This window comes from Pagrus major, chromosome 17, assembly GCF_040436345.1.
Source record: "Pagrus major chromosome 17, Pma_NU_1.0".
NCBI lineage: Eukaryota > Metazoa > Chordata > Actinopteri > Spariformes > Sparidae > Pagrus > Pagrus major.
In genome coordinates, this window is record NC_133231.1 from 28897862 (window position 1) to 28914407 (window position 16546).

The following is a 16546-nucleotide window of genomic DNA, read 5'->3' on the forward strand; positions in this document are numbered from 1 at the left end:
ACCAAAAGATACCAGATAATGCCCATGAAACAGTCCACTCATATCCAGTTTGCCGTCTACCATTTGACTGAATCCATGTGAAAGCAGCGTACCCTATTTTGCCAATTTGAGCTCCTTCTTGTTTCAAAACTGGAAAAGACGGTCAGAACTCAGCTGACCTCAGTTCAATGAGAATACTGAAAATGTTTGCAAACTGTTTTCCATGCAGGCCGGCTTTCTAAAACATGTAATCTATTCTCAGTTGTCAAAGACTCGAACATTTGTTCACAGCAACTCAGCAAGCTTAAAAACAACATTACACGTTTGGATTTTAAAGGTCCAGTATGTAGGATTTAGTGGCATCTAGCGGCAGGTTGCAACCGACTGAAAGCCTCATCGTCTCTTCGTCCCCTTTTTCAGGAGAGTAAGAGAAAAACGCAAAGTGTTAGGTTTGTCTGTTCTGGGCTGCTGTAGAAACATGGCAGACTCTGTAGAAGATGACCAGCTCACTCTATAGATATGAAAGGCTCATATAATACACTCATGAAAACATAATTATGATCACTTTCTATTACTGCGAATAAATCCTTCTAAATCCTACACACTGGACCTTTAAGGAGACATTAGACCAAGGTTACAATTTGGCCCATTGTTCTGAAAAATCCAGAGCATACACTGTATGCTAATGTGCACTTGTGGAGGTGGATGAGCAGCAGAAAAAAAATAGCATCCAAAGTTGCAAATTAGCTGGTCGTGTCAGAGAAGTCAGTCTCATTTAAATAAATGTCTCCTGGTAAACATTTCTTAACAGACACATCCGGGGAGACGCGAGTCAAGTGAGGACAAGGAGGACGAATCCAAACCTGTCTCCGTGGAAAAATCTGTCGTCTGGTCAACTCGCATTTAGAAAGCACTCGTCTGTCTCTGGAGTCAAATGAAGTTCAACTTATTATCGTCGTGAATGTGATTTAAAATTCACTGAAAAAACCTGTCAAGTAATACGAGGTGACTAAAAAAATACAAAAATAGTGCATGTGTGTGTGCAGCAACACATAAACTGTGAGAGGACGTGAACTGAGGGATGTGGTGCAAAGAGAAAGAGTATCAGTATCATCGTTCTCCTCCTTCCCCTCCTGCATTTTAATTCAATCTGCTTTTTTTTCCATTTAAAAACAGTCGACTAAGTCACTCAGGGGAAGTATTAATTTAACCAATGGGAGCTGGTGTCCAGTGCTTTAAGTAACAGAATGACAGCCAGTCAATAGACGGACGGACTTGCCTTTAAAACGTTCAATAAAAAAGAAAAAAGAAAAAAAGAAAAAGATGCTCCAGGCAGAAATAAAATTGGCCGGCTCAGTACTGACACCCGACTGTCTTCCACATCACAGAGACTTCCCCCGCTGCTTCCTTTTTTTTATTTTTTATTTTTTTATAACCGAGGAAGGATTCAGCTCAAGGCCACGGCGCTTTGGATCTGTAAAGTACTGTATTAAGTGCCCTCCAGCCTCCCATCTGACCTGGGCTGCTGTTGAATTAGCAATCCCCGCTAGAAACACACCACAATCTGAAATTAGTCTCTCTACAGGGAGCCATACATTCCCCTAACCGCCGGTCTCGAATCGACTGTTTAAAGATTTAAACGCCTAATGTCTGACTGAGCGCTGGACCTCGCTGTGCTGTCTAGTGAAGAGACTCCCAGTGGCTCAGCAGGCCCGCCCCGCTATCCTCCCCCTGGCAAATGAGGATTTCTAATTACTCTTCAGCACTTTGCACATCCTCTAAAGTTTGGGGGGGGAGAGCAGGGGCCCTGCTCAGAGCAAAATCCAGTGGTAGGTGATGGTGTGCAGAGTTATTTAAGACCACTGCCTCTGGGAGAACATGTACACCAAGACTGAATCAAAGCAGAATCCCAAACCTTTACAACTTCATACCTTCCTATGAGGACACGGCTTTGACACAAGGTGCAGCAGCCTGAACGAATGCTCCTGACAAACGCTTAGCGACTAGCACCGCGACAATTAGTGGACACAATATCAATCTGAAACTATTTTGATAATCAATTAATCATTTCGATGCACAGTGCGTCACTTCTGCTGCTCTCAAATCAAAACACAACAAAAGAGTAAACAGTGTGGGATCATGGGAGTTGTTGTCTGTCACTGCTAAACAGTCTCCTCGCTGATCAAAATCAATCTGACGTGACTCAGGCAGAAATGTTCATGGACCATTCGGCCGTCTGCCAGCTTCCTTCTTCAATCTCTGACTTTTTAAAGTGACAGTCGACCAAATTAAACACCATTGTCTTCCAAAAATTACTGATTTCTCTGGACAAAAAATATACAACAGAAGTCATTTTTAGACATTTTAAGGCAAATATGTTAGATATTAAGGGACAAAGCCAAATATTTGGTAGTTTAGCTTCCCAAATATGAGAATGATACTCCCTTTCCTTGTTTTAAATTATTGTAAAGTGAATATCTTTTTGGTTTTTGGACTGTTGGTCAGAATTGACATCTGATGACACGATCAGGGCTCTTGGGATCAAGAAAATAATGAATTTTTGAAAGATGAATCAATGATGAAAATAAATCTGTGCAGGCCCTAATAAGTCCCAAATAATAATAAATGAATAAATTGTATTGTGCACAGACATCTTATAAGCTGTAAAACTCATGGATGTATTACTCAAAATGGAAATCATGGATCTCATTGTAATACCTGTTCTTCTGGTCCCCGGTTGTATTTGTGTTAAGATTATAGCACTGTGTACCCGTGTATATCAGGGCTGCAACTTTATTTTCATTGTCGATTAATCTGTTGATATTTTCCTGATCGATCAATTAGTTGTTTAGCCAGAAAAGGGTCTGTTTGTTTCCCAAAGCCCAAGACGACGTCCTCAAATGTTTTGTTTTGTCCACAACTCAAAGACATTCAGTTTACTGTCATCGAGGAGGAAAGAAACCCAAAAATATTCACATTTAAGAAGCTGGAATCAGAGAATTTTGACTTTTTTTACTTAAAAATAACTTCAAACAATTAACAGATTATTGAAATAGTTCGTGAGTAAATTAATAGTGATTTATTATTGCATATTTTAACATTTTTAACAGTAAGATTCTTTTAATAAGTACCGGGTAGATGAGATGAACAATCGTGTGTATATAAGAAAAGATGAAAAGATGGAAGAATTTTTCAAAGTGTCAGCGTGAAGTTTTATTATGTTCTAAATCAAAAGATTCATGTTGAGTGAAATTGTCTGATTCAGTCCTCGACTGCGACACAAACTTGAATGACTTTGTCCTCCGACGTCACACTGTCTGACACCGATGATCAGAACATTGGTTTATGAAGCATCCTGCTGAGGATGACATTTTTCTAAGAGGAAGAAAAAAGTGAGCACATAAGGTCAAATATCATCTATAGGCATCTCCGGTTTAACAATGTCTTTACTTGCCCTCAAGACCTAAACTGGTCAGAACCACTCGGCACACGGTCCGTCACAAAGAAAGACAAGATGCTGCTGAGGGGAGTCGTCTGCCCACTTCCCCAAAAGAAAGTAGTGACTCGGGTATGATTTCATAGACTTCAGCCTGATTTAGTACTTCGATTCATAATGGACGTCTCCCAGAGTTGTGAGGGACCTTGTGGCACGCTGTCACCTGCTGGAACCAGAGGTGACAAATTGCTCTCATTACACCTGGGACGGAGCTCCACATATAGCGCTATTAGCGCAGCTATTTCTGCTAATGGTTGCGTTACTCTCTTCCAGATAGATCAATTACAGTGTGTGGGCCATGGTCCTGGCGCCCTCTTAAATCAATTATGGGCCATTACACTTAGTAGCCTGGACCTCTTCTGTGGACCTCCCCGGTGATTGGGTGCCATTGATGGGTCCCCAGGTTGGTCCGATGAAGCAGTGTCTTGAGAGTGCCACGGATGGCCGAGGTCCTCCTCAGGCAAAACCTTAAATTAACGAGGTTTTTACTTTGTGAAGCTGCAGTTGCATGTAGGACTGGGCAATAATTCAAATCTGGCTTCCATTGACTGTCATTGTAACTGTAATGAGGGAACATGTTGTGTTGTAGCTAATATTTACCTTGGTTTAGTAAATATTAAGGTTGAAGAACCAGAAAAATATGTAGACCAGTCAACAGACGTGTTTTTTTTTTTGTTAATTTAATGATCTGCCTCTAAGGAACAGGTGAGAGCCGCTTCTCAGCAGCAGACTATCCCTCAGAGAACTAACCCAGTAGCACTGTAGACCCCACTGAGACAAAGAAAGAGTGATGTCGACGGCACCAGAGGCAGCCGGGGAATAACAGCATCTAGAGACAGAATATTTCATATTCAACTCGTTAAAATTAAGGGTTTATTTTGACCAAACCACAGCTGGTGATTTGTAGGACAGGACAACTCTCTGTGGAGTTTGCATGAAGTGTGTTTTACGATGAGTCTTACTTTGGTAAAAAAGAGAAACTAGACGTCTGAAGGTTTACAGTTGTATTTCTCTGTTTATAAAAGGCAAACAGTCGTATGAAAAGTTATATATATCTTGTTACGTTTTACTCACAGCTCCCATATTGGCAAGCTGTAATTACAGAGACACCTCCGTAAATATATCGCAATCACAGATTGTTGGGATGATGGTGGCCGGCTAAAAAAAAAAACGATGTCTTTCACATGTACAGGGCCTGTTCTTCTACAAATGTAGTTTGGCACAGTTGGTGTGAACTAAGGAGAAAATGTGTTATATGTACTGAGGGTAACTTCCTCGGACAGTTTTGGTGACAGTCATCGTGTATCGTCAGCAGAGGTTTAATCTAATTCCAGCGGCTGTTTGGTCCGTTCCACAGTTTAATTGACAGTTTTCATGCCAGGCTTAACAAACCAAACCAACCAGGCAAACACATCAGAGGTGGACTGAATTGGCTTCATCCCACATTGCCCAGTCACAAGAGGTGTGTTTGGTCCAAACCAATGTGAAAAGGTTTACAGTAAAGTGATTTAGATGTTGAAGGAGTTACAGCTGGCAGTCTCTTGTCACAATTCCTCCTGCAATTCTTGCAAATACAGTTTATTTCCAGGCACAGACCCTCACTCCTTACAAACTGCGCCTCAGCTTTAACTGAGAAAGGTCTTTTCATGCGTGTTCCTGATGTTGAGTCCTGAATTGAAATGGCCTTTTTTTCCCCCACACGAAGGCAACAAAACGGGACTAAATGAGTTAAAATGCCAGCAGCTGCATAAACGTCTGCAGATTTGCTCTCTGCGAACATGCCCTTAAACACATCCACCTCTCTAAGCCGTGTTCCCCAGTGTTGAGATATAATGCCTCGGTTTTTACTTTTTACATGTACTCCTGCAACACGGATCACCATGGCAACACAACAGATTTTTTTGTTCGACTTACATTCTCTGCCCACGATGCTGATTGGTTCCAGGTCTTGGGGGAACGGCGTGGCTCCTGAGGACAGCTGAGGTAAGAAGGCGGCTAAGGTGAGAGCCAGGACGGCTGGCAGGACGGGTCGAGGCGAGCCGGGCGTCGGCCTCATTTTGGCGGAAGATGAGACCTCAGCAGAAACACATGACCCACAGCAGATTCACCTCCCACCTGGAGTGAGACACAAGGACATCAGGGTTATCAGTTGGCGTGTCAGAGCTAACCTCTGTGTTTAAACATTCACTCAAAGAATACCTACTGCGAGTTGAAGTGGATTAGAGTACTCCCTTACCCTCATTAGTAAATCAAGATACTTCTAAATCGTGGCAGAAATTCACCTGCAACAATTACGTAAGTGAACAATGACGGCAGCGATGTTTAAAGGTGGCAGCTAAGTTCTTATTAGCATGCACTGCCTTATGTCAATGCGGTGATGTGATTGAGTGTCCGCTGAACAGCTGAGATGCGAGGCTGCAGACACACACATAAAAAAAAAAAAAGAAAAGAGGTAGACGGAGTCAGAGAGAGAACCAGAAACAGCCAGAAGAGGAGGCTGGCCCGCTGGGGCCCTGAGCACCAGGACAACTGCCTCATTTACCTCCATCCAATGTCTTTCACAGGTGACTTGGCACAATTAAACCCGTCGCTCCACCTCGCTCCACCCGCCATGACATCAGGCCCTGACGGTTGCATTAACCGAACAGGTCATAAGGTCTGTGAGCTGTGTGTGTATTCAAACAGCATCAGTAAAACAACCTCATGAAAGTCTCGGGTTGAGTCCATTGATTAGCTGAAGCTTCTCCGTGTTAAAATTCTTCTCACGGTCAAAAGAAAAGATGCTCGTCAAACTGAAAACTTCGGTGAGATATAATTGGTTGTCTTTGTGTTCAGTGCTGTGATAGAATATGGATCCATCTGAGGAGGTCCTGGCCTCTCACTAAATACATGCTGGGATGGATTACATGACCCGTAAAGCCGCTGTGAGCGTCGTCATCGTTTTAGCTAACCCCTCCCTCCTCTCTCTGTCACCACATCTGCACAACTTCTCACTTTCATTTTTCTGAGGCCGCTCTCTTTACCTCTTCCTTTTCTTCAAGGGTTTTTCATCACTTCATCACACACACATCATCGTAACTTTCCCTGTTCTGTCATTACTGTTGTAGGAACCAGAACAGGAAGATCCTGCTCTGCAGAGCAGACAGGACCGCCTCTTTGTGGAGGTCTCTGTCCTGATTGGATAACAGATTCTCTTATACTGCATGAGCGGAGCGAGGAGAGACATTGGTTACTGACCGAACAAGGAATATGGAGGTATTTAATACTTATTTTAATAAAGATAAATAACTTACAGCAGCTTTAAAATGAGGGGTTTAGAAATTCAAGGATGGATGTAAAGAAAAACAATGATGCAAATAATGGAGACACATAAAGATACAATGCTGAAATGAATTAACTTGAATACAGTGTAATTAAAAAAGTGGCGATATATGCGACTATAAACATACACAAAGTGGAAAAAGTCAAACACAATCAAATCAAAGTTAGAGGGCATTAAGTCACATCACATACTCTGAAAATCTAAATCTGTTATTTTAATATTAGTGTGATGATGTCCAATATGTAAATAATCTATTATTTTTATCTGCACCATACTACACATGTAGTATTCAACAGGTTCTTTTAAAAAGGAAAAACATCTAATCACCCATTTTCACCAAGTGTAATTAAAACACATTATCATATTTTTGAGATATTCTGCAACTATCCTGTGAACCAAGCAACAGGGCTGAAAACAATTACTCCTACATGGTAACCATGAAGACAAAAAATGATAATATTCCAAAAAATCTATTTATATTTGCTGCATTTGTTGTTCTAGACACCTTGTGCCCAGTACCGAGACACAGAAAAAAAAGTTGGCTGATAAACAGGAAGTGATTCATTCATTCTGGAGCACAGAGTGACACAAAAAGCAAAAGACAATGAAAACAAACTTTGCAAACACGAAAGTCAAAGATAAAGTTGTTAAAATACCGCAGACTGTTTTGACAAGTGATCGCAAAGAAAATTTAGAACAAAACAAAAAAAACAGCAGTGACAGCTTATCACAAAAGATGTTTGCAACCTCATCCACCGGCATTAATTCAAAGTCACAGATCAACATCCTCGATACATTATTTGACAAAAGACTCCCGAGAACTCTTAAAGCTCTCCTTAAAGAAAGACGTCTTTCTTTAAGCTCTCCTTAAAGAAAGACGGTTATATAAAAGTTGGTGTCGAGTCTCGATGTCGGGATAATAACCAGCTCGAGGTCATTGTGCACAAGGCTGAGATTGTGCACAAATGTTAATTTCATGTGTTTGATCAGAGGGAAGCGGTAGCAGATGGAGGGCAGCGAGATGACCTGAAGCTCACCACTCACTTATTAAGGGCAATGTGTCCTCCACGGGGGTTCTTACAAGCCTGCCCAAGTTTATGCACTGCGTCGATTGCCAATCAGACTTGGACTACATGCTTTTAAGTGGGAGCAGAAAATTAAGTCAACAGAGACGCGAACTGTCATCAATATTGATAACAGTCGGCTTCATTTGAATGCAGAGGAGAAAGCTGCATTTAGCAATGAGGTCGAGCGATGATCACAACGCCATAAATCGAGGGGAGTGGGCGGCTGTCTGCTTGTGTTTACTTTGAGAATTACAACAGCTTGTGTGGTCTGCCTCGGGCGATATATGAGGACAATATACCTGATGGATTAGCTTCATATGCCATGATTTGGATGGGTTTTTTTTCCGAGGCGGGCAGGACAGCCATTTACACAAACAGATTATGTTATAGTGGAATCGCTGCAAGAGACAAAAATCCATGAAAAACATCTCTCAAAATGTCATAAACATTCTGGGCAGAAAGAACTTTGGTCATGCAAATGCTCGAATTACCCTCAATACAGCTGATGAACACCGGGCACGGCAGGCAGAGCTCATTTACTGACAACCTGGGTGCTTAGCTAAAGAAAGGCAGCCAGCAGAGTGTGATGAGGATGATGCATGCAGAACAAGACAACCGAAGTGAGTACAAGAGCTTATGCAAGACTAGTCGTACACACTGAAACTCAAGTTATCAGAAGAAGAGACACACCAGTGTGCAGACCAGCAGACTCCTGATGACTTTAGCATTATCCTGCATTTAAATAAAGTAAGAAGAGTTCAACGAAGCTATGAGGAGACGCCTGGTGACAAGACGAGAGAAGGGGCCTCTGGGCTGTATCAAACTCAGGATTAAAAGGACTGATTGCCAAGTCATTACAACACTTGCACTTCACAACACAACACTTGCATACAAAAATGTGTCACACTAAACAGACACAGACAGACAAACACGCCCATCACTGACACAATGTGATAAACAGAAACAAACTCCTTTGTCTGCAAGTAGCTGTAAAACAGGTTAGTCTGAGCTGCGATGGCCTAGGGGAACGGATCAAAAAGGGAGTTGGCCAAGCACGTGTAAAGGTCTGTGATGATGTAAAAACAAATTAAACTCCTGCGTCAGAGTATAGACTGACGTTAAGGAATCATTTCCTATTATTTACGTGGTCAAGCCAACCTAAAACACCTTACAGGCAATTTACAGACAGAATTTTAAGATCATAAATAATGTTGATGATGGTTACAGAGCTGCTCCACGAGATTCTTTGTTTCGTTTCGTTGCTCATAGGATACCGCCTACTTTAAATTATAATCTCATTAGTTTTGTTTAATCGTATTAATTGCGTGTCAACATTAACACATAATGCAGCAAAATAAAAAGGTAAGGAACTGGAAGAAAAATATAAAACATCAAGTTGGTACTTTTATCAAAAGTAAGCCAATTTATAGACGCCCACTCCTTGTTACAAAACAGCATAATACAGAACCTCACTTGTTCTGCCTTTGTTATATTTCACTGACATTCTGGTAAACAACTATATTCAGAGAAATATATTTTAATTAGGCTCAAATATGCAACAAACATCTGAGTGATTTGACAAAAACTGCACAGTGCTAATCTGATTTGCTTCTGTTCGAGCTCTGGCATTGTCCTGAGAGCACATCCCCTGACGTAACAACCATATGGTGACATATACTGAAAAACATAATGTAATATATTTAAAATACATTTTAATATATGGAAGGAGTCCACATATATGAGACAATATATGCTATTATATTAAAATCAATCAATCTTTATTTTTATAGTGCCAATTCACAACAAAAGTCATCTCATGACACTTTCATGAAACCATACTCCTTGATTCATTTATTAATTTGTATTAATATATTGTATTTCGCTTCAAGAATATTTTACAAAATGAAATGAATGTACATTTTGATAATATGTTGGTAATAAATACTGAAATTCATTAAAAATTGTATTAATACTTTACATGTATAACTAGATACAGTACATAAAAACAGTGAGTATCTTTGTTTAAATGTAGTTAATATACCATTACATCACATTATTAAATACATATTTCAGTATATATGAAAATGACAACAATTGACAACAGTCTTAGTTGTCACAAATAATGATGAATTTGAAAAAAATGTATGTATGTATTGTGATGATTAGATTATAATTCGATCTACACGTATAGAAAATATATTTCCGTTGTGTAACGGTCTGGAGTAAAATGGCTGCTTATCCTAGTTGACCTTTTGTTGGACACAGCAGAAACACATCTGCTGTCCTCGAGCTCTCACTGTTACCTCCCATGTAATCAACAGTTCATCTCCCCTCTGGAGCTCTGGACTTTCTTAATTGAACCTAAAACAAAGTCTAATCAGTTAATGACTTTCTGTGCAGTCTGAGGAGGGAGTGGACGGCCGATGAGCCGACAGCTGTTGAAGGGAAATAAGCCTCCGCTTATCCCGTCTCGTGTTTGCCCTCTGTGTTCTAGGGTTTGGACGGGAGGACCCGGATCATTTTGTTTTTAATGAACTGGACTTGTTAAGCCATCTGGGAGACATTGGCAGTCGAGCCCTCTTTGGAGGAAAAGGGGTTTCTGGGACTCTGGGGGCTCTCCATTGATTATCTGACATGCATTTGGATTAACCAACAGCGCTGCGTCTGTGGATTGATAAGATTTATCCACATAGAATTTTTAGACTCTCAAGGCTTCTGACTGTGGTCATGCAGAAATTAGATTAAATAATAAGAGAGACTTGGTCTTTTATTGGTTGGCACGGACGAGGACACGGAGTAATTTGACTTCAAACATAAACTCGTGCAAGTAAATATGTTTCCAAAATTGCTGCTTGGCCGGGGATAACAGTCCTATAAAAAGTCCACATTTATCCTCAATCAACTGCACTGCACACACCATGCACTGCACCTGTCGACTCTTGGGACGTCTATTTTCGGCCAACACCTGTGAAAACAATTAACTAGTGGAGCACAATCTAATGCAGAATGAACCTCTAATATTCCCTGACCTAACCAGAGCTTCAGCTGCAGGCTCATCCACTTGCTTTTTGATAGCTAAAGAATAGAGTATACCTTTCACCTCACCTCTGTGCATTTAAAAAATCTCTCAGCCGCTCGGCTGTGAAAATCTTGAAGCTCCACTCTGACATGTTTGTGGTACACACTGGCCGGCATAATGAGCGAGCACATCCCCAGCCTCCTCGACCAATTTCAGACACAATTAGCTACATTACCCCTTTTTCTCTCGACACACCACTACAAAACAGATTCTTACGCTGGGTACTATAATAACACCGTCTGAGTCTGTACCAAACAAATGTTATTCTCAAATCTGGAAGAGAAGATTTGTAGACGAGGACATCTCTGCTTCATCATAATGCTACTTTGCCAAACATTGTAAATTTCGATGACCACATGATAAGTCAAGTGTAAAGTATGCTTGAGGACACGATAATTAAGTTTTATCACCATATTAAAGCAACACAGATAGTGTTAAGCAATAAAGCCGCATGAGCAAAAAGACTATAAAAATGACACACCCTGGTTGTAGAAGATGCTGGGAAGCTAACAATGCTATATAGTTAATGCAAATCAACACAAGGAGCCTTGCATTGGAGCTTGTGGCACTTAAACGGTAGATAAGTTAACATCACAGTCTCCATGACGCCAGTGATCTGAGCAACAATTACTCTTGCTTACTGTGGTGTAAATATATCTTTACAGAAGCACACCACATCTCGTACAATAGCACACACTGAAAAATGAAATAAGAGTAGTAATTCTGACTGAAATTGTATTGTCCATGAGCATAAGGAAGTAATAACAGGGTGTCAAGTTATCAAGCTTTCCTTGCTTTCCCAGACCACGACATTCAAACCTGCCTGATGATCTGCTTTCCCTTTTTGTATTGTCAAAACAACCACATGAGAATTTTAATGTGACAAGAAGAAAAACAACACATGATATGAACGGTGCGTGGTGAAACAAACATCTCATTGTTGAGGCCCGGGCCATATTGTTCCCTCCCTGCACTCGTTTTTCGAAAGGTTCATCAGACCACCGATCTCATTGCAGTCCCATGACACGAGTCACACAGCAGTTCACCGTCTGCACAGAGCTGTTTTTCTCTTCACACTCACTACCCTCCCCAAAGTTGACTCTGCACCAACAGTCAGAGCTGACATTTAAACATAACAGATGTATAAAAAACCAAAATGTCCTGAGGGATCTATCTCAGTAGTTAGTGACTACTGACCACAAATATTCTTTCCACAAAAAATATCAGCTTTTGTGTGTGTTTGCAGCCTTTCTCTTCTTTACCCAGCAGTCATTTCAACTCTGCACTCAACCCTCTCAGACAGGGGGGAAACTTTGCTAATTAGATTTCCAATCGCTAACCACGTAGACATCGTCGGGGCCAAATTGGAATTGGGATCAAGGAGCATTGAGCAATAATTGAGAGAACAACCCCCACAGGACACGGAGGTGGATTGTATGGGCTAGTTTCAGACGTGTGTTACAGCGAAGATGAGTTCTCTCTAGTGTAGTGACAACCCAGCTCCAATTAAGAATGCCTCGGAAAAGATCACTACGGTTTATCAAGATATGTAGCCTTTACATGTGCCTGTGGCGCTTTTGGTTATTTTAGTTGAGAGTACATGAAAATGATCAGAGGTCAACAGTGAGAACAAGAAATTCATTATTATGGAAATAAAAGCCTCAACACTTTTCTGTGGGTTCTGACAATGATTTCAAGACGATGATTTTTCTTTGTGTACTAAAGATAAACTGGAATTTATGCCTCGGCGCACCAGTCAAGATGCAATTTATCTCCATGTCCGTCCGGACTATTGTATGTAATGAATGTAATTTTAAACAAATAATTAGGTGTAGTTCTGAGCGAAATGGAAGTTAACACTATATTGACATGTTTAGTTTGAGAAACATGCCATCCTCACAAAAATACTATTTTTTACAGAGGAGTACTGAGGACTGATAGAGAGCTCTGCCACATGGTGTGAAAGCAATCACTTGAAGCTCAACTCAAAATCAGTCAAATGTCTTGTATGTGCCTGCACGCTTGGCCAAAAGAGCTGATCCTGATGAAACACAAAGAAACTACAAATCCTAAAATGTGGATGCTTCAGAAAACATGTTCAAAGATCTAATCAATCACCACAGTTTCAAGGTGGACACCCAAGATTAGTGTCACCAATTCGGTATGTCACCAAATGTGAAATATGGCCACAATCTCCCCTTCTGTTCCTCAGTCATTTCATTAAACATTGGCCTGAAAAATCTGACATTTGTGTGAAATTTTGTCATAATTAGAGTCTGAATGATTGGGTTATGGGCACAAATGTGTTTTATGAGGTCACAGAAACCTTGACCACCAAAATCTAATCGCTTCAATCCAGGTGGACATTTGTGCCGAATTTGAAAATAATTCCCTCAAGGTGTTTCCTGAGACATGCGTCCACGAGAATGGGATGGACAGGCAGATGGATGAACAGCCTGAAAACATAATTCTTCCAGCCACACCTATGGCGAGCCAGAGTCATAAAAAGGGTGTTAAAACCACCAATTGTCTATGTTCACGTAAGATAAAAGGTTTGGCATAAATGGCAGCCGGTACACCTAAAAATGGAAGTTGAACGCTTCGATATCGACAGGCACAAACACTATGGCTCGCTTAATACCATTATCTGTCATTTTTACTTTTATTCTAAAATCAGATGTCAGAGTTTATACTTCCAGCGGTACCTGTCACCGAGCAGGCAGATGCTGTGTATAAACACTTGACACAGCCGAGACATCTAAGCTGGGCTCTTGAATACTAACATGTCAAATAAAGGACTTGGGGATTTCAGTATTTTTCAAAAAGGTCCTGCAGTAGCAAAAACAGAATGACTCCAGGGGATCTCCTTGAAAACATTTTAAAAAGTCCATTAGCATCCCTGGTCGAAGAGAAGTGATGGCTGGCTTCTTGCCTTTTTACCAAGAATAGAAAATCAATGGTCCCTGTAGTCCTTTAGTTCTTGGATTAGTATGTCAACTGCCTGGTGTCAGTATAATGTAGTCTCACTCTCATAGTGTCTGCATTGTGCCATGGCAGGGAGAGGGCAAGATGGCATCCGGGATGAGATGTGTCTGTCAGGGGAGGTTGGGACCCTCCTTGCCATCAATGCCACTCAGTCTGTTCCCAGGGGAACGCTGCTTTAACCTCCGAGCCCACAGAGTTCAGACAAGTGACGGGTTGTCCTGTCGCAGAGGCCATTGATTCTCACCCCGTGTCAGACTACTCTCCTCTGTCCTCATCGAAAAATCCCCACAGATTAGAGGCTGCTTTATACTTGGGCTTCCGTGGCAGATCTTTGGAGGATTGACGTCAAAGTAAAACTAAGCTGACAGCAAGAGCCAACAAAAGTTCTGAAATCGGTTTCAGCAGTGCACGGATACAATGTACACTATCAATTTTGAGCGATTGGACAAAGTATACAAAATGGTTGGCTAACATCCACTGCTTTGTGCATAGGTATCCTTTTTGGAGAAAACGTAGCACTGCTTCCAGTCAGGCCTACTCTCAGGACTTCTTTCTACAGACAGTGAGCTGGCCAGACTTCACACAGAGGGATCTATGCCGGACTCAGACAGTGAGACGGTTCTCTGATCGATCTGCAGAACCGCTGCAGGCGTCATCCATCGTCTTCATGTCTATTTGCAATGGCCTGAAAAAAAGAAAAGCCCAGAGTGCTATCAGTGGAAGAAGGATCAGGACTGCACCAGTGGAATCCTCCTCGATTGTCTGCCTCCCGTTAATTATTTAGATTCATCTTCACAGATCTTATAATTCCCGGACCATTCTGTGCTCCCTGCCAGTCAGGATGCTCCTTCAATCTTTGGTCCTCATGGAATTTTCAAATGAGTCTTGCCTCGGGGTCACCAAATCAAACAGATCACTTTAAAATATGCTGGGCAGCAATTGTGCAAAGCCATCTCCCTCATCTCTCCTTCCTTCTCTTCATACATAAAAGTGAATGTTAACTACCCTCTTCTCCTCTCAATCTCTCTGTCATCAATAATTCAGAATGTTATTGAGAAACACTACCTGAACCCTGTATTGACAGAAATCCAAGCACTGTCATTCCCTCAAGGGCGTCATAATTGGATACCCCCTGAGGCTACGGCTGCGAAATGCAGAGCAAGAAGGGGAAAGCAGTCTGAGTGTTGTTGTTTTCTGTATTTCGTGTGTTTCCATTTTTAACTTTCTATTTAAGGGACTCCGATCTGACCCGACAGCCCAAGACAGCCAGCTTATCGACTTCGAGGACAATCCCTTAGGATTGTTTAGAGGTGGGCAGGAAGGTGTTCGAGTGTCCTAACTGTACTGAGTGTGCTTGCAAAAGGAACTCAATGAAATCACTGAACAAAGGGCAGCTGTGACATTTCATCAGTTGGGAAGGATATTTACATGACACAACTGTGTTTCTACAATTTAAATCAACATCACATAATCTCAGGACAGCACTAAGCTGCATGAAAAGGATGATTAATCAGGCTGAAAATGCAATAAATAATATGAACAGGTATTTCCCTGATATTTCTTGTGTTCCCCCCAGTAAACTGACACGTCATGGAAGACAACACCCCTGTTCTAACGCTGTACAGTGCTCTGATGCTAAAACAACAGAGAAGAGAGAAGATATCATCTCCTGTCCCAGAATACTTTATTCACAGTGCTTCCTGAGCCTGTCGTGATTCACACAGAACTGCTGACCCACACAAGGGCACAAGAGAGGCACAAGCTAGCCAGATGTAGCATACACTCAACAGAGCAGGCAGGATGAAAATATGCTAATAAAATGCTTTTGGAAGGGAAAAGGATGGGAGGAAAGAAAAAGGTGAATCTTTCTCGTTGCCAGGAGATGGGCTCTTTGACCAAACTAAAGCTCAGAGAGCACTCTCGGTTTGGGCTCCGAGTCAAAGAAAAGCAGGCTGTGGTGATGTTTGTTGGTCTCCCTGCATCCCCCTCAGGTGTAGAGGCAAACTCAAGGGAAGGGAAGAGCACAGAGCTAAGGCGTTTGTTTGCAGTGCAGTCCTTTGATAAGATTGTGTGTGAATCTATACATACAAATACACAGTCACTAATTTATACTTTTATCACGCTGTATAGAGTTTATAGCGAGTGTTGGCATAGCATCCATTCTGCTGTCAGCGCAGTAGGCAGAAAAAAACACTCAAAATAAATCCTGGGAAACTAAAAGAAAACCTCACTTGTCAGCAGAACTGAGCCAACATGACAACATGAATTAGACTTTTTGTTGTTCAAATGGCAACGCAGGATACTGACCTTACAAGCAACCTTGAAGAGTGAGTTGGAAGCACAGTGAAGCACATCATGCTTGGGATTGCTGTTATCTGTGCCAAAGCTTGATTACTAAAATAAAAAAGCAAACACTATGGTGTACGAGGGGCTTTTCAGCAGAGTAGTGCAGCAGAGAGAAAAAATCCAATAGAATAAAATCAGATAAGAAAACAAGGAAATATGGACTCCTAATATAAAAAGGGTGCTTTCCCACTGGAAAAAACCCAAAACCAACCCCAAACATACCCAAATCCAGCCAATCAGATATCTGTGATTCGTACAGAATGGCTGCTTAC

The 16546-nt window shown here is 41.4% G+C and overlaps 1 protein-coding gene across 3 annotated transcripts in view; it reads right to left on the reverse strand.

The window, feature by feature from the left end:
* Window positions 1-16546, reverse strand: part of sema6cb (semaphorin 6Cb) — a 170650-nt gene that overhangs the window by 67588 nt on the left and 86516 nt on the right. For all 3 annotated transcript variants that reach the window (XM_073485695.1, XM_073485694.1, XM_073485693.1), the window contains exon 4: window positions 5390-5590. In XM_073485695.1, coding sequence (XP_073341796.1) covers window positions 5390-5531 — 142 coding nt within the window. In that variant the 5' untranslated portion in view covers window positions 5532-5590. The remainder of the gene's footprint in view (window positions 1-5389; window positions 5591-16546) is intronic.